Here is an 18,947-nt window from a genome sequence, read left to right on the forward strand (position 1 = left end):
ATCAATGGGGTGGGGTGGGTTTGGCTAAATGCGCTGGCAGCCTGGCACAGTAATACAGGCCATTATAAGAGTAATTTGAATGGGGCATGGCTTGTTAATGGTCCTCTACTCTGGATCCAGTTCTCGCCCTCTACCTTATTCAACATCAACCCTACCTTAATTATATCCAAGTGCTTACACTTGAAATATATTTATATCCAGCTGATCGCAGCCTATTTTTCAGGATTTGTGGATTAATTCACTGCATATATAAAACATTAAGAGACATTTGTGGATGTGGCATACCTAGCCGTACATAATAAACATATGATTTCACATGTGGAAAATCACATAATTTAACATGAAATTTCATATTTGAAATTCATGTTATCACGTTGCTTTACATGTTGTCACATGTAAAGCAATGATCATGTGAAAAAAAAAATTGGAACAGTTCACGTGTTTTTTCCCCATAAGATTAATGTCAGTGTTAAATGAAAACTAGGAGAAAATGTCCTTTCATTCATCTTTTTCCATTCACCCACCTGTTATTTTTTACCTTTTGATTCTGTCAGGATGTATGGCCTCAACAGGCCTTTACCTATGAGTGCCCATACACTAATTACCAGTATTGATCCATTGGGGTTCTCTTGGCCCTCTGTTACATTGAGGGCCATATTTATTTGACTAAACTTTGACTAAAATGGCTTTACAAGAAGTCGAATAGTTTTTGGTTGACTATAAAGAAGATGCATGTGGATGTGCCCATGCATATATAGACTAACAAACATGACAGAGCCATTTGGCTTATCTATGCAGTGTAGAATTTAGGATCATATCTATATTTACGCATATAGGAATCAACCAGTGGAGGACAGTAGGAATGAGAAATAGGAGGATTCGCTCATTGTAATGTCTGGAACGCAATCGAAGGAATGGAGTCAAACATGTGGTTTCCATATGTTTGATTTTTATGATAGTGTTCCATTTATTCCATTCCAGCCATTACAATGAGTCTGCCTTCCTTTTGCTCCTCCCACCAGCCTCCTCTGGACTCAACCATCACTAAAAAGGCATCCAAGAACTAGACTTGAATAGCCTAAGCTGTAGAAACACAGTAAAGGCTTGATTAGATTAGACCCTTGTCTGACAGAATGACAGTAAATGCAGACCTAAGGGAGGAGAAGAGCTGTCTACAATGCGGACTGAATTACAGATGTAGGATCTTAATATGAGCCAGTTTGCTACAGTAGGAAAACAATCCAGCAGCAACAGGAAATGTGAATTATGTGGATTATAATTAATGGACATTTTTGTAGGGGTTGTTTAAATTTTTCTCGTAAGGGAAAATAAAGTCAGACATTCCAAAGTGGAAAGTACAAAATTCAAAAGCCTTTTTAAACCTCAAATACACTACAAGTGTAAAATGTCCTATATTTCAGGAAAGTTCTCCTACCACAGGGTGATCAAATTAAGATCCTACATCTGTATCCTCCCTCTGTATGAGTGACAGTAACTCTAAAAGACAGAAAGAGTCGGGAACAGGGAGCAGTGAAATAACATTTATCACAAGTAAACAGATAAGCGAACAACAAATATCACTGCGACGTGACTGTAATCTCATTTTAAGCCAACAACAAGCCAGTCGCTGACAGAAATTAGCTTTTTTTTATGTATTTTTCTAGACTGGATAAACCTCAGCTTAAGGGGGCAATCACAATACTGTTGGCATTTAGACATCTGTCAGTCAGTCAAATATAATTTTGCATTGAAAAAAGAAAGTACTTTGCACAGACCAACACATGATGCAGTCCAGCTCCTATAGCCCTTAGAACTGACTTTAGACCTCCCCTGAAGGATGGGATGTCTGAGTGTCAATGGCTAGGGAGAGTTTGGCAGAAAACATGGATCCTTGGTCCGAGATTCTTTATAGACAAAGCAATGCTTTTTTTTTGCAAGAAAATGTCAACAAATTGGCTACAAAAGGGCAGTCCGTGAGTATGTACAAAGATGAGACTTATCTTTTCTTATTTGTCCGTTTTTTTATGTGGCGTTTGTGTGTGTGTGTGTGTGTGTGTCTGTGTGTCTTTACATGTATGTATTTACCTGTGCCAATAATTTGTATGAATGTACATGTGGTCCCATGTCTAGGGGCCAGTAGTCTTTGGTCTCTATCCCAAAGGCCTGTTGTTTTTCCCAGCTCAGTCACATTCAGAAAAACCTCCCGTCTCTCCCATGTCTACAACGTCTCCTCATCATCATCTGCGGTCGTACTATTATTGAGAACAGGCATCGTCTCCTTCAGAGAGATGTCATCCACCTGCTTGGCACTGTCCTCCTCTGGTTCCTCAGGGATGGAGGGGTGGACGCTGTCTGGGTCTGAGTTACTGATGACGTAGCCAGGCAGGGTGGTGTGTGTGGACAGCGTTGGGGGTCCGTTGCTACGGTAGACACGGCTGGAGAAGAGGGTGGTTGATCGGATGGCGGGGCCGCCCCCAGCCAGCTGAGACTGGCTGCTGGTGCTGTTGTTGAGCCCGGTGAGCACTGAGCCGTAGCGATAACGGCCACACACCACCGGAACCTTCCAGTCCAACGCCAGGTTCCAACGAGTCCATGTATTTTTGATCTCTGTTTGGACCTTTGGGGGAGATGAGGAGAGGCGGAGAAGGGGTTGTTGGGGGAGGAAGAGGGTTGAGGTGGGGTGGATACGGGAGGAAGAGCGTTTAGGTGGGATAGTTGGGGAAGAAGAGGGTTGAGGTAGGGTGGGGTGGTCGAGGGAGGAAGAGGGTTGAGGTGGGGTGGTTGGGGAGGAAGAGGGTTGAGGTCAGGTGGTTGGGGGAGGATGATGGTGAGAAAGAGAGAAAAGAGGAAGAGGGTGAATCTTAGCCCTGGTTTTTCTTATGTCAAAAGAACAGACATCTAAGGGGAAGCTCTCAACCTGAAGTGTCTTGTGCTGAAGGAAAGACCATCTATACTGTATACTGAGAAGATACTGGACTGACTGCTGTTACAACGGGAAAAAATGTAGAGGGGGCAGATACGCGTGTGAACAACAGGCACAGCCTTTTTCAAAGTTGCCGGAATGCCACGTGTGTCCACTTACAGAGCTTTCGGAAATTATTCAAACCCCTTTTCCACATTTTGTTACTGTAACGAGGGTCATATAAAGGGGACCAAGGCGCAGCGTGTAGAGTGCTCATACTTTAATGAAAACACTTAAACAAAAAACAACAAAACGACAGCCAACAGTTCCGTCAGGTATACTAACAAAACGGAAAACAACTACCCACACCAACACAGGAAAAACAGGCTGCCTAAGTATGGCTTCCAATCAGAGACAATGATAGACAGCTGCCTCTGATTGGAAACCATACCTGGCCAAAACATAAAAAACTAAAACATAGAAAGCCCACGCACCTATCACACCCTGACGTAACTAAACAGAGAAAACACAGCTCTCCTAGGTCAGAGCGTGACAGTTACGTTACAGACTTATTCTAAAATGTATTAAATACATTATTTTCCTCATCAATCTACACACAATACCCATAAAGACAAAAAACAGAAATACCTTATTTACTGTACATAAGTATTCAGACCCTTTGCTAAGTGACCCGAAATTGAGCTCAGGTGGATCCTGTTTCCATGGATCCTCCTTGAGATGTTTCCAGGACTTGATTGGAGTCCACCTCTGATAAATTCAATGGGTTGGACATGATTCGGAAAGGCACACACCTGCCTATATAAGGTCCCAAAGGTGACAGTGCATGTCAGAGAAAAAACCAAGCCATGAGGTCAAAGGAATTGTCCGTAGAGCTCCGAGACAGGATAGTGTCAAGGGAAGAGGAAACAAGAACATTTCTGCAGCATTGATGGTCCCCAAGAACACAGTGGCCTCCAACGTTCTGGAATGGAAGAACTTTGGAACCACCAAGACTCTCTGACAGAGCTCCAGAGTTCCTCTGTGGAGATGAGAGAACCTTCCAGAAGGACAATGCCAAGCGTCACGTCTGGAGAAAACCTGGCACCATTCCTACGGTGAAGCATGGTGGTGGCAGCATCATGCTGTGGGGATGTTTTTCAGCGGCAATGACTGGGAGACTAGTCAGGATCAAGGGAAAGATGAACGGAGCAAATTACAGAGAGATCATTGATGAAAACCTACTCCAGAGCGCTCAGGACCTCAGACTGGGGCAAAGGTTCACCTTTCAACAGGACAATGAATCTAAGCACACAGCTAATTCAACGCAGGAGTGGTTTCGAGACAAGTCTCTGAATGTCCTTGAGTGGCCCAGCCAGAGCCCGGACTTGAACCCAATCTAACATTTCTGGAGAGACCTGAAAATAGCTGTGCAGCGATGCTCCCCATCCAACCTGACAGAGCTTGAGAGGATCTGCAGAGAAGAATGGGAGGAACTCCCCAAATACAGGTGTGCCAAGCTTGTAGTGTCATAGCCAAGAAGTCTCAAGGCTGTAATCGCTGCCAAAGCTGTTTCAAAAAAGTACTGAGTAAAGTGTCTGAATATTTATGTAAATGTGATATTTCAGTATTTATTATTTTACACATTTTGTCATTATAGGGTATTATGTGTAGACTGATGAGGGGGGAAATAAACAATTTAATCAATTTTAGAATAAGGTTGTAATGTAACAAAATGTGGAAAAAGGCAAGGGGTATGAATACTTTCCGAATGCACCATATATCAGTACACTCGTAACAACCTAAACATTACGAAACTTCCACGAAAAGCGCTGTTGAGTTTTGGAGACATGACAGAAAAATGTGACCATTCGCACAACAATCCTAAAATGTCATAAGAAATGAGGTAGTGTTTTTTGTCTTACAATAATGTTAAACTATGCTAATATATTCAATTATTTTATGTCGAACACTTTCATTATGTGATATTGCAGACATTGATTCAGCTTTGATCTAACTTTATTAAAAGAGTACCATTTGCCAGAGTAGCCTGTTCTCTACTAGCAGAGCAGAAGCTTTGGGACCTTTAGCTATCGGGAAGAGAGGTCCAGAAAAGTTGAATCCGCAGCCACTCCATACCAAAAAAAATCCCCACTTGGTCTGCTTCTCACTGTATTTTTCACGGGGTCAGATTTTGGGGTGGAGTCAAGCCTCTCGCTTCGCTTCACTTCCTGTCTGCCTACACCCACCACAGTGGTAGTAGCTAGCATTGGTCACAGTCACACACTCATTAGTTGCTAACTTTCTACAAAGATTATATACACTCAGCAAAAAAAGAAAAGTACCTTTTTCAGGACCCTGTCTTTCAAAGATAATTAGTAGAAATCCAAATAACTTCACAGATCTTCATTGCAAAGGGTTTAAACACCGTTTCCCATGCTTGTTCAATAAACCACAAACAATTAATGAATATGCACCTGTGGAATGGTCGTTAAGTTGCTAACAGCTTACAGACGGTAGGCAATTAAGGCCTTTCTACTGACTCTGAAAAACACCAAAAGAAAGATGCCCAAGGTCCCTGCTCATCTGTGTGAACGTGCCTTAGGCATGCTGCAAGGAGGCATGAGGACTGCAGATGTGGCCAGGGCAATAAATTGCAATGTCCGTAATGTGAGACGCCTAAGACAGCGCTACAGGGAGACAGGACGGACAGTTGATCATCCTCGCAGTGGCAGACTACGTGTAACAACACCTGCACAGGATTGGTACATCACACCTGCGGGACAGGTACAGGATGGCAACAACAACTGCCTGAGTTACACCAGGAACGCACAATCCCTCCATCAGTGCTCAGACTGTCCGCAATAGGCTGAGAGGGGCTGCACTGAGGGATTGTAGGCCTGTTGTAAGGCAGGTCCTCGCCAGACATCACCAGCAACAACGTTGCCTATGGGCATAAACCCACCGTCGCTGGACCAGACAGGACTGGAAAAAAGTGCTCTTCTCTGACGAGTCACGGTTTTGTCTCACCGGGGGTGATGGTCGGATTCGCGTTTATCATCGAAGGAATGAGCGTTACACCCGAGGCCTGTACTCTGGAGCGGGATTGATTTGGAGGTGGAGGGTCCATCATGGTCTGGGGTGGTGTGTCACAGCATCATTGGACTGAGCTTGTTGTCATTGCAGGCAATCTCAACACTGTGAGTTACAGGGAAGACATCCTCCTCCCTCATGTGGTACCCTTCCTGCAGGCTCATCCTGACATGACCCTCCAGCATGACAATGCCAATAGCCATACTGCTAGTTCTGTGTGTGATTTCCTGCAAGACAGGAATATCAGTATTCTGCCATGGCCAGCAAAGAGCCCGGATCTCAATCCCATTGAGCATGTCTGGGACCTGTTGGATCGGAGGGTGAGGGCTAGGGCCATTTCCCTCAGAAATGTCTGGGAACTTGCAGGTGCCTTGGTGGAAGAGTGGGGTAACATCTCATAGCAAGAACTGGCAAATCTGGTGCAGTCCATGAGGAGGAGTTTCACTGCAGTACTTAATGCAGCTGGTGGCCACACCAGATCCTGACTGTTACTTTTGACTGTTACTTTGTTCAGGGACACATTAATCTATTTCTGTTAGTCACATGTCTGTGGAACTCAGTTTATGTCTCAAATCTTATGTTCATACAAATATTTACACATGTTAAGTTTGCTGAAAATAAACTCAGTTGACACTGAGAGGACGTTTCTTTTTTTCTGAGTTTATATACTGACATGATACAGGACTCAATGCTTTAACAATGGGAATATATGTTTGCAAAGGCAGAGGGCAGGTGGGAGCAGACAAGAACAGGCACAACTCGGATATAACGTTGTTTTTCTCAAAAGTTGCCGCAATGGCATATGTGTCCACATATATCAGTACATTTGTAACAACCTAAACATTACAACATTTATCAAATAACTCTCAAGTAGAAAATGAGCAATACAATTTTATGTTGACTAAATTCGACACTTTCCCATTGACCTTCATACAAAATGCTTTAGGCGCCAATGACGTGGACAACGATTAAGGCAGTCCCTCGCACCTCTCTGATTCAGAGACGTTAAATGCGGACGACTCATTTCAGTTGAATGCATTCAATTGTACAACTGACTAGGTATCCCCTTTCCCTTTCCCTTTATTTTTGAACAGACAGATTTTGGTGCAGATTCGGCCCTTTTGCTTAAAACCTCTCCAGCGTCTGATCCCGTCAGCGGGATCAAAATCCAGCGAAAAATCATATCGCCAATTAGCATTAAAAAAAAAATCATAATTAAAAAAAATGTTTTTTTTATATATATATATTTTTTTTATAGATACACCTCTCCTGAATCGACCCACGTCGTCCGATTTCAAAAAGGTTTTACAGGAAAAGCAAATCATTAGATTATGTTAGATGAGTCCATCGTAAAAAGCAGCTTCATAGCCATTTTCCGACCAACCACTTGCATCACATATAATCAAAAAACAGCTAAATGCAGCACTAACCTTTTACAAACTTCATCAGATGGCACCCCTAGGACATCATGTTATACAATGCATGCATTCTTTTGTTCAATAAAGGTCATATTTATATATAAAAACAGCATTTTACATCGGCGTCTGACGTTGACTAAATAATTTCCCCTCAAATGCGTCCCGGTAAACAATGCTACAATTCCCTAAATTACTATCCGATAACGATTTTTTTAATTTATATTGTCAATCTAACATTTATAGATGAATATCTCTTGAGAACACCTGTCATACCAGATTTTAAATTAACTTTACTGGGTAATCACACTTTGCGATAAAAGGAGATGCGATACTCAGAAAATGAGCTAAATGAGCTCGGCGCCATCTTGGCACAATCGCATGTCACATCTCATCTTGTATAATATTGTCAATAATCGCCTACCTTTAGTTGTCTTCATCAGAAAGCATCCCAGGTCCACAACAGATGTATTTTCGGTCGAAAAAGTCCATACTTCACGTTCCATTAGCCTGCTGTTGGTAGCGCGTCCTTGGGCTCTCTCCAAATTCTCCGATGTGCGCAGGGCTGAAGTTTCGGATAAAATGATTCTCCCGCCTGTAGGTTCGTTCAAACATGTCAAACGTTGTAAAACATTAATCTTCAGGGCCTGTAACACCAAGAGAGCCAATAAGATTCGAGGGGGATGATTTAATTGTCTTTCAAACCCATTCCAAAGGTGGGGGTAGACATGGCCGCCGGCGTCATAATGGTGATGGCCCATCCCCTGTGACCAATTTCCAAAGAGTCTCATTGTATAAGGCTCAAACCACTGTGAAAAGACTGGCGACATCTAGTGGAAGCAATAGGAAGTGCTCACTGAACCATGGTTAACGGTGTGATTTATAGGGAAAGATGAGAAGTCGAGTCCACAATTCTGAATTCCACTTCCTGTTTCAATCGGTCTCAGGGTTTTGACTGCCATTTGAGTTCTGTTATACTCACAGACACCATTCAAACAGTTTTAGAAACTTTAGGGTGTTTTCTATCCATATATAATAAGTATATGCATGCCCTAGCTTCTGAGTTTGATTAGTAGGCCGTTGAAAATGGGAACGATTTGTTTTCAAAATGCGCTGTGGCGCCCCCTATCCTAGGGTATCCTTAACCTCTTCCTCTCTGGTTGAAGTGTAGAATCATCCACACTCACCTCTCCATTGCAGTAGCAGTAGATGATGGATACAAAGAAGCCCTGGAAGAGACAGAAGAGATGAGAACCAGTGTAATAGAAAAGAGGAGTTTATTTTTGTGTTGCAGATGCTATTCAATTCCTATTCATACTCTAAAGCAATGGAAGGTTTATAGCATTGCGAAACCTTTGTCAATCTGGTGACATATCCCAGGGGGAAAAAGTACAGATCTTAATTTGATCACTCTTTTGTTGCTGAGAATGTTCCTGAACAGAAAGATAAGCAAACTTGTAGTGTATTAATGGTTTAAAAGGGCTTCTAAAGTTTGTAATTTCCACTTTAAAACATCAAACTTGATTTAGCCTAACAAAAGATTTATCAACCCCTACAAAAATGTCCATGAATTATAATCCACATAATAATTAACATGTCCTTTTGCTGCTGGATTATTTCCATTCAGTAGTAAACTGGCTCAAATTAAGATCCTACATCTGTACCCTTCTTTCCTTCATTCTCTGTCTCTATTCAACGTAACACATATCTACTGATATGGCTTATGAATGTATGAGATGTTTTGATATAATTCATATTCATTTTTCAACCTTTATTCCTCAAATCATTATTACTCTATATGAAAAGGTCATGCATTGATTGGCATCACTTCTGCTATATCTTACAGACCATTATATCTGTTCTTCTCTCTTTCAAATATTCCCCTTTCCTCCACTCCTGCCTGTCTTTGTGCAAGCAGCAGCACCCTGTTGCGCTATGGAAAGGTTGCAGATCTATGGTGCTGGCTGGCTTTGACTCTCCTTGACTGAGCTAAATCAGGCATGTGACTAGCCTAGTAAGGAGTGAACACTAAATGTGAATAGACATGGTGTTGTTCTCACTCTTTTATCGTTTCACCTCCTTCAGCTGGTAAACAAAGATACACAATGAGTCAAACTGTCATATTATTCAGTGATGGTGACTCATATGTTCATGCAAAAAAGTGGAGATGTAAACTTTGTACATAAAACACATAGCTATAATGTTTGTATGAAAATTATCCCCACTATACACTGTGCTATATGAAGAATAACTCCTTGGGGCAATACAGCTATGATGTACATGTAGAAACTGAATAATGCCTTGGAGGAATACAGCCAGGATGTTGATGTTGAAACAGAATAATGTCATGGGGTAATACGGCTATGACGTGCGTGCAGAAACAGACAGAATATGAAGGAATTCCTTTTGCAAACTGGAGACAAGGGGAGGCCAACACATTACAAAACGTATTTGAAACAAATGTGGAAACACAAACCATGAGGAAAGCTGTTATCCTCTGGGTAATTCCATAGAAAGACAACTAAACAACAAAGATGAAAGTTCTGTACATTACAACCAATATTGTAGTCAACACAGTGATACATTTTGCGTGGCTAGTCAAACTTCGTTGTAAGAAAAATCTTTGTTCTTTCTGTCAGAACAACTATTAAAGCGACAACAAAGAGTTTAAGATACGATGAGCAGCTTATAAGAGGTTTCTGATAGGCCAGCTGTCAGTCAGAGTAGCTCTTTTGAACAACAGTTGGTTGTCTCTATAATTATCCCCTTAAATCATTCAATTCAAAATCATAAAAATCTGATTTGAAGCTGAAATGTTATATTAGTAGAATGATAATAAATTGTTTCGTGGTGAGCTACTAACGGGGTGTCCTACACACTATTACACTGTCTGGCACAGCTGTGATCAACTGACTTTAAACAAAAGGCTCTCATGACTGACTGAGAGTGAACCTGTCACAAGCCCTTGGTCCGGAGAAGGACCTTCCCTGTCTTTATTGGCCTCGGCTAGACTCGGTTAGACAGGGAGATGAAGGGAAAGTGCCAGGATGCAGAGAATCTCCCAACCTGCCTGAGGCTCAGTCTCTGAACTGTAGCAGACCCTGTCAAACCACACCAGTCTGAGTGAACTGTACAGAGTGAAAGCTACAGAGCGAATTCTACAGAGCAAAGTAGCTTTCACTGCTTAACTCCTGTCCCAAAGTATTTTTTATTGGATACTACTTTAAAGCTTTCTTTTAAAACTGGATCCTACTTCATTTCATTGAATACTGTTTTATCAGCTTTCAGAGACACTTTCAATTTTGAGGGGTGAGAGGGTTCTCATGTGGAATTCAAATTGTGTACTCCCCCCCACCCCAAAATCCTCATTCAATTTAATGATTTGGCTTCAACGGGTGGGGAACATCTTTCAGAATATAGTGACTTATTCTGCCTCATCAGTTAATTCATTAGGAAAACAGCATAGAACACAGTTATGAAGGTAATGATGCACTAACCTTGATTTTACTAACTATTATGAGCTAGGCCTACCGAACATAGTAAACAGTGGATACTGTTTGTTATCAATGCTGTACATCCGGGCTGCCCAACCTTCTTCCTGGAGATCTACTGTCCTGTAGGTTTTCAGTCCAACCCTAATTTAGCATATCTGATTCAGCTAGTTAAGGTCTTGTTGAGCAGCTAATTAGTAGAATCAGGTGTGTTAAATTAGGGCTGGACTGAAAACCCACAGGATGGTAGATCTCCAGGAAGAGTGTTGGACTGAAAACCCACAGGACGGTAGATCTCCAGGAAGAAGGTTGGACTGAAAACCCACAGGACGGTAGATCTCCAGGAAGAGGGTTGGACTGAAAACCCACAGGACAGTAGATCTCCAGGAAGAGGGTTGGACTGAAAACCCACAGGATGGCAGATCTCCAGGAAGAGGGTTGGACTGAAAACCCACAGGACGGTAGATCTCCAGGAAGTTGGTTGGACTGAAAACCCACAGGATGGCAGATCTCCAGGAAGAGTGTTGGACTGAAAACCCACAGGACGGTAGATCTCCAGGAAGAGGGTTGGACTAAAAACCAAAAGCACGGCAGATCTCCAGGAAGAGGATTGGACTAAAAACCCACAGGACGGTAGATCTCCAGGAAGAGTATTGGACTGAAAACCCACAGGACGGTAGATCTCCAGGAAGAGGGTTGGACTGAAAACCAAAAGCACGGCAGATCTCCAGGAAGAGGATTGGACTGAAAACCCACAGGACGGTAGATCTCCAGGAAGAGGGTTGGGCTGAAAACCCACAGGACGGTAGATCTCTAGGTAGAGGGTTGGACTGAAAACCCACAGGACGGTAGATCTCTAGGTAGAGTGTTGGACTGAAAACCCACAGGACGGCAGCTCTCTAGGTAGAGGGTTGGACTGAAAACCCACAGGACGGTAGACCTCCAGGAAGTTGGTTGGACTGAAAACCCACATGACGGTAGATCTCCAGGAAGAAGGTTGGACTGAAAACCCACACGACAGTAGATCTCCAGGAAGCGGGTTGGACTGAAAACCCACAGGACGGTAGATCTCCAGGAAGAATGTTGGACTAAAAACCCACAGGATGGCAGATCTCCAGGAAGAGTGTTGGGCAGCCCTGCTGTACATAGTCACTTTACAAATGACCTTGACTAACCTGTACCCCCGCACATTGACTCGGTACTGGTACCCCCTGTATAAAGCCTCGATATTGTTATGTACATTTCTTGTGTTACTTTTTGATTGATTTGATTTATTGAAAGAGTATATAATAATTTAGTAAATATTTTCTAACTTTATTTAATGAACTGCATTGTTGGTTAAGGGCTTGTAACTAAGCTCATTTAGCAGACGCTCTGGATAAGAGCGTCTGCTAAATGACTTAAATGTAAATGTAAATGTAAGTCTACACCTGTTGTATTTGGTGCATGTGACAAATAAAATTTGATTTGATCTGAAAATAAATCAACAGTATAGTATGTGACTATGGGCTCCAAAAGAGAGTGGGGCACATATGGTATTGGCACCACTGTTACAACTGATTGTATGATTCAGAGCCCATTAAGAGCAGCCCTTCCCATTACCTGTGGGCCGGGGTCATTGGAAGTGTTGCTACTGGAGTGCACTATAGCAGCCTCTCTGTTATTATTCCTAGTAGATTGCTCTCCTCTCTTCAGGGAGTAAGGGTCATCTATTGCTATCACCTCCTCAGTAGAAGGATCTCTAGTAGAAACTCCTGTTTTCTGGAAGCAAAATTTGGCTCATTTTCCAAATTTTCCTGCAGGTACTGTATCCAGGTCTAGACTGTGAGGGCCAGTTTGTGCTAAGGAGGAAGATGATAATGAGGAGGAAAATTATAATGTAGGAAGTACAGTAGCAATCAGTTGTATTGACCATCTCTCCCAAAGCTTATGTCAGAGTTTTGAATCGGCTAATAATGTCACTGGTCTGTGGCGATAGATAAAGGTAAGATTGATGAAGCAAATCGTAATTTCATTGCTTGTTTTTTTTATGGATGTTGGTGGGACTATGGCCACAAAGATCCTAACTTCCCTCAGGTGAGAAATTATGTTTAGGGGATAAAGTTCAAGCAGTGTTGGAAAGTTGCGAAGAAATGACTGCAGATGTAGCATCTTAATTGGATCACTCTTTTGTTGCTGAGAATGTAAAACTTGCAGTCTATTTGAGTTTTAAAAAGGCTTCTAAAGTTGGTAATTTCCACTTTGAAAATTCTAACTTGATTTTCCTTATTGAAAAAGGAATCAATCCTACAAAAATGTAAATGTAATTATAATCCACATAATAATTCACATTTCCTGTTGCTGCAGGACTATTTTGCTGCTATAGGACACTGGCTCAAATGAAGGTTCTACATCTGTACCTCATTTTCAAAAAGATGGTATGAATAACCAGTTACCTGGAAGGAGTTGAAGAAGAGCTCGAAGTACATCCTGACCTCCCAGCTGAGGCCCTGGAAGGTGTGAGGCATCCCCACAAACACAATATAGTGGACCCCAAACACCAGCACCAGCACCAGGGTGGACTTAGCCAACTTCCTGTGGGTACAGACACAAGCAATAGGTTGGAGAGGATCAGTTTGAGCAAGACAAGACAAGATGCTGAATTTTTATCTCATAATAGGTCGTTATTTGGGATGGAAGGTGATCAGTAATTCTGCGCTGTCAGACTTCAATGTAGTTGTTTTTGTCACACACAGAAAGGCTGAAGGTCACCCGTCTTTACATCGCAGTGGATTCAGCCATGACATCGACACTCACCAACAACTCCCTGTTTAGTAAACAGGGTTTCACATGTCACAGATGGCCATTAGTCATGTCACATTTGCAAAATTCTGCTTTCCTCGCCAAAGGGGTCTGTGGTTCTTCCCCTCAGATCTGATCTGTATTAATTATCTATCTAAACAATCTCCCGATCCATCAGTGAAAATGCCAATAAGCAACGAAACCTACAGGTAATTATAAAGCATTTATAAATGGCCCGTAGGCAGACGTCAGATGGGAAACTGGTGTAAATGGTGTGTAAATGGCACATTTAGTTAAGATGGGAGCGTGCCTCCCTCATATCTGTCATCATCATTCATGCTACAGTCCAGTGAACACGACTGACGCCCACAGCAGGGTTGACAGTCTCCTGCAGGGTAATGTTCTCCTGGTCTGTAAGGTGACTCAGACACCGGTGTGTGTGTGTGTGTGTGTGTGTGTGTGTATGAATGTGCATGTGTGTGCCTGTGTGTGTGTTTGCGTTGTATAACTGTTATTAAGCCTAGCAGAGTGACGTGGGGCTTCGACCCTGGTGGAAACACTCTGGATCAGTCCTCTCTATTCCCATTATAGTGCACTACTTTAGACCAGAGCCCCATGGGCCGTATTCAAAAGCAGTGCACTAAATAGGGAACACTAGGGGTGAGATTTGAGACGCACCCTCTGAATGAACCTCGGAATAACTCTCACCTCCCCAACACGCAGCCCTATCATTACAGGGGCTTTCAACATCCACTATAGATGTTGTTCAGTAGCATCATGGGTAATTGCAGATAGAAAATAATACCAACTAATATGTGCTTTTGTGTATGTTTTATGGTGTTTCATCCCTCTTTGGAACGATAACGAAGCACAGAGGAGATTTCAGACCGAACATAAATTATATTCTAGTGGCAAGACATTTCACACCCAAGACAAAATGTACACCCATATCAAGTCATTGTTAAAAGGGAACATTAAAGGAAGTACAAAAGGTAAGAGCACAAGAGGCAAAGCAGTCTGAATATAGTTGTGAATATAGTTTGTCTATAACCTTCTGAAATTATGAATGCTTTTTAATCAACAATGTTCAACTCTACAGCAGAAAAAAAGGTAAAATGCCTTACTACAGTTGACTTTCAGTGTGATCAATAGACATTCAAATAACTAGTGGGTCCTCACAGAAATCTTTTGCCATCTTTTTACCCACCTGTACTGTTTTCTTGTGTCATATCTCCCTGCGTTGGTCTCCCTGATCTTTGTTGCCAGCACTCGCACAATGTTCACAAAAAGGATAAAATTCAGCTGAAAAGACAATTGGAAAAAGTTCTAATTAGCTGAACCAGAGATAATAGACACTTGATTGCAGAGAGTACATGTCCTCTGCTTGAAACATATTCCCTCATTTCTCTAATCTCCTCACTTCTCTAATCTCCTCTCAATTCTATCTCAAAAGCCCATCCTCTTAGCACTTAATATCTCTTTACAATCCATTGAGAGATAACATGGGCTTGACTGTCAGGGGGCATTGAAGCATGTTGATACATGATATAGAGTTGGGTAGGTTACTTTCTAAATGTAATCAGTTACAGTTACATGTCCAAAATTGCAACCAGTAACTTGTCCAATATTTCAACCAGTAACCTGTCCATAACTGTAATCAAAACTCAGTAATGTAATCTGATTACTTTCAGTTACTTTCCCCTTAAGAGGCATAAGAAGAGGACAAAAACGATCCATAAAATGCATTTCCTGTGTCATGATGGAACAAACTTAAATTTGCGCCTTATTTAAATTCTGAATTGAATGTCATTAGAAAGGTTTCTTAACGTATTTTTCTGCAAATATTCTTTCTGAATTAAAAAGTAATCCAAGAAGTAATCATCTAGTTTTTCGAAGGTATCTGTAATCTGATTACAATATTTTTCACTGGTAACATAACTGATTACGGTTAAGAAAAAAGTAATCCATTACATGTAATCAGTTACTCACGAATCCTGATGATAGACCATACAGTGCCTGGACATGTGAAAACACAGGTTCTATCTACCGTAATTTCCAGACTATAAGCCGCAACTTTTTTCCCACGCTTTGAACCTCGCGGCTTAAACAATGACGCGGCTAATATATGGATTTTTCCCGCTTTCAATTTTTTTTTCATCAAATAAACACATTCTGTGACGTGCTCAGTTTTTTGGCAGCATGAAGCTTTCATTAGACCAATGAAATTGCCGAACGGGTTAAGTTTTTTTGTTTACTGTTTAGATTAAATCGAGCGCTCTCAAACTTCCCATCATTCTGATTACGGTAGTCATTTTGTCACCCTCATCATGGCAAAGACACGGAAAAATGCATCTGATGCAGCTTTCAAGTTGAAGGCGATTGATCTGGCTGTTGGAAAAGGAAATAGAGCTGCTGCACGGGAGCTTGGTCTTAATGAGTCAATGATAAGACGTTGGAAACAGCAGCGTGAGGAATTGACTCAGTGCAAAAAGCAACTAAAGCTTACTGCAAATGTTTTCTTTTTTGTCACAAGCCGTGTTTCGTTAAAGCCTATTTATTTTTGTTACAAGCCGTGTTTCGATAAAGCCTGTGTAAAGTTAATTTGTTTCAATGTACCGGTAGGCACCTGCGGCTTATAGACATGTGCGGATTATTTATGTTCAAAATAAAATAAAAAAATAAATTCAGTGGGTGCGGCTTATATTCAGGTGCGCTCAATAGTCCGGAAATTACGGTACCATGGTATATCAGTGGATCAAGTAATTCAGTACGAGTACGAGTTATAGAACTCCAAATATAATATAATAAGAGACTACAGGCTTTGAAATGGGGTTCAAGGAGGGTTCCGCGTATTGAGAGGGCATTCGTTTCCAAACTCATCATTTTGCCTGACTCATATACAGAATCAGGTCATTGTTCCGTTCATGATGAATGATCGATTCTCTCTGAGGAACACCTCAGCGACGGCTGAAAATGGCATGATGAAAAGTATTAATTTTGAGACGTGTGGCAATCAGTTGAATGCCTTTTGCCTCAGTATAATTAATTAATTAGAAAAATGCAAATGGGACGTTTATGTATTTAGGCTTTCATTCTGACAGAGGGCTCTGTCATGACGTTGGCCTGTGGGTAAGGTTTATGACCCCCCCCCATAAATACCTTTCTCCCTTCCCCTCTCTGACCCTACTGAAGGACTGCTGTCCTGAAGGACTGCTGTCCTGTTAAATATAGAGAGTCTGGGAACATCAAACAAATGGGGAAAGGAACCATATTTTGGTAATAAAACCAGTTGGAAATATGCTTTGGAACGTGATGAGTATGGATGTCAGTTCGTTGTTATCTGAGACATTATGACTGATGACAGGACGACATAAACTGTACCTGAGAAAGTATACACCCTCTAGTTATCAGAGTAACATGGAATTGTTATGCAATTGAAATGTTTGATATTGGAATTGTTTGTTAGGAGATTAAATGTAATTTTAGCTTCCAAATGAGAGAATTGGGTTTTCATAAGGAAAGTGCCCTGCTTGATCAGTGGCCCACCCCTGTGAAGAGACAGGGGTTATAAACGATGAAACACATCCCTCCCCCTCTCCACTATATAAGCCTTTGATGAAAAGATAACCACGTTGTTCCAGCACGTGAGGTCTGCAGCCTCTACGTTAGAAGGACACACAGGTCAAGTACAGAACTAAGCCAACCTCGGCGTGAGCTTTTGTGGCGAATGGTATGAACTTTGAGCTTATTCACTACAGAAGTGATACTTCCTAGCCGTTGAGTTAGCAGCGGCCGCTGTAAACGTGGGCTAGGAAAGGACGGACGACGGATCCAGTCTAACAACCAGACGAAGATACCACCACGTATCCAATTTACCACCAGAGACATTCTTCCACTAACAGGAAGATCTGTTGGCCAACCCGGCCAGCATCTACGACCAATCTACCGAAGCGCAGCTCAGAGTAAATATTTATTGCATTTTCCTTTTCCAAATGGGCGGTAATTTAGAATGCATAAGATCATGTATTTACGATAGCATAGCTGCTGTTTCTGTGTTCCTAAATCTTCCCGCTCTTTCATTCAAGCCCAACCCCCTTTCCTTTGTGTAACCAGCCATCATATCTGTTCCGTCTACCGGGACGTTTTCTGTATGACATCATTTGTATTCTGTGTATTTGTAATTCTGTGTGATTAGTTTAGGTATTTAGTAAATAAATAATTAAACCCAATTTTGTATTGCTGATTCAACTTGTTAGCCCAGAGTATACTCTGCTTCCTAAGAATTTAACATTGTTCAATGATCCGAAAAGGGTCTGAACAGACATTTTTGGCGCACCCTGAGTGGACTCTAAAACTAGGCCGCACGTTTGGGTAATTTCGACATTTGGAGCCCCCGTGCGAGGAATCTAAAATAGGATGAAGCTTTCATTTTGATTCAGCCTATATAAAATTGAAACGCAGATTACATAATATACCAAGTTTATTATATACATTATGGGAATTGTAGACCGGAATTATTGGTGTGTGTGTGCTCTGGAGAATCGCCTCCGTGTTGTGCTCTGAGGTAGTCAGTGGCGAGCATAAGCTATACAGTTCTGTAGGAGGACTGGTAAAGCTATCTGAGAAATAGCGCGTTTGGCCAAACGCTAAGTATTTCTGCCCCTCGCGTTTCAGATGCGTGTTGGCTAGGTCATTATTAATTTCTCGAGCGAGGACAAAGACCCAGCCGACTGAAATTTAGGAGAGATTAGCTTGACCAGCGATAAGTATCTCTCTGTCTCGCTCGCGTTTCGATGCGAATAGACCACGGTGCATTTCGATTGTTTGACGCGAGTTCCGGTTAAAACATCGTCAAATATCGCCGAAAAGGGTTTGAACATAATACGTTATAAGTAAAACCTTTCCCTTGCCAAGGGAATCCTATGTTGAGCATTTTTCAGGCATCAAGTAGCATTAGCTTGCTCGAGATGCTAAGCTAACAAAAGGGAAAACAGCCATTTTGTTTTGTGCCACATTGTAATTCATCCGACTTGAGTTGGATTTCAGCGTGTGCCAGCAGGGACCTCTGAAGAGTCACCAGTACTTTCCTTCAAGAATAATTAGTCAGGTGACACTCAAGTCGTTACTCGTGATATCCAGACGGATATCGATGTCTTATTCAATTGAACTAATAAGTGAAATTGCCAGATTTACATTCTCAAGTGGATCTTTTAAATAAGTTTTCTAAATGAGACATTGTAATCTTTTTCCCACATTAACCTAGATGAA

The 18,947-nt window shown here is 41.8% G+C and overlaps 1 protein-coding gene across 1 annotated transcript in view; it reads right to left on the reverse strand.

The window, feature by feature from the left end:
• Positions 1 to 1,854: 1,854 nt before the first annotated feature.
• The window catches only part of pth2ra (parathyroid hormone 2 receptor a), a 118,095-nt gene continuing 101,002 nt past the window's right edge, over positions 1,855 to 18,947 (reverse strand). Inside the window, exons 10-13 of the mRNA XM_045704397.1 lie at positions 14,887 to 14,981; positions 13,334 to 13,472; positions 8,595 to 8,636; positions 1,855 to 2,617 (exon numbers count right to left, since the gene is read on the reverse strand). Of these exons, the coding sequence (XP_045560353.1) occupies positions 2,219 to 2,617; positions 8,595 to 8,636; positions 13,334 to 13,472; positions 14,887 to 14,981 (675 nt within the window). The 3' untranslated portion in view covers positions 1,855 to 2,218. The remainder of the gene's footprint in view (positions 2,618 to 8,594; positions 8,637 to 13,333; positions 13,473 to 14,886; positions 14,982 to 18,947) is intronic.

Source organism: Salmo salar, chromosome ssa21 (genome assembly GCF_905237065.1).
Source record: "Salmo salar chromosome ssa21, Ssal_v3.1, whole genome shotgun sequence".
NCBI classification, from domain to species: Eukaryota; Metazoa; Chordata; class Actinopteri; order Salmoniformes; family Salmonidae; genus Salmo; species Salmo salar.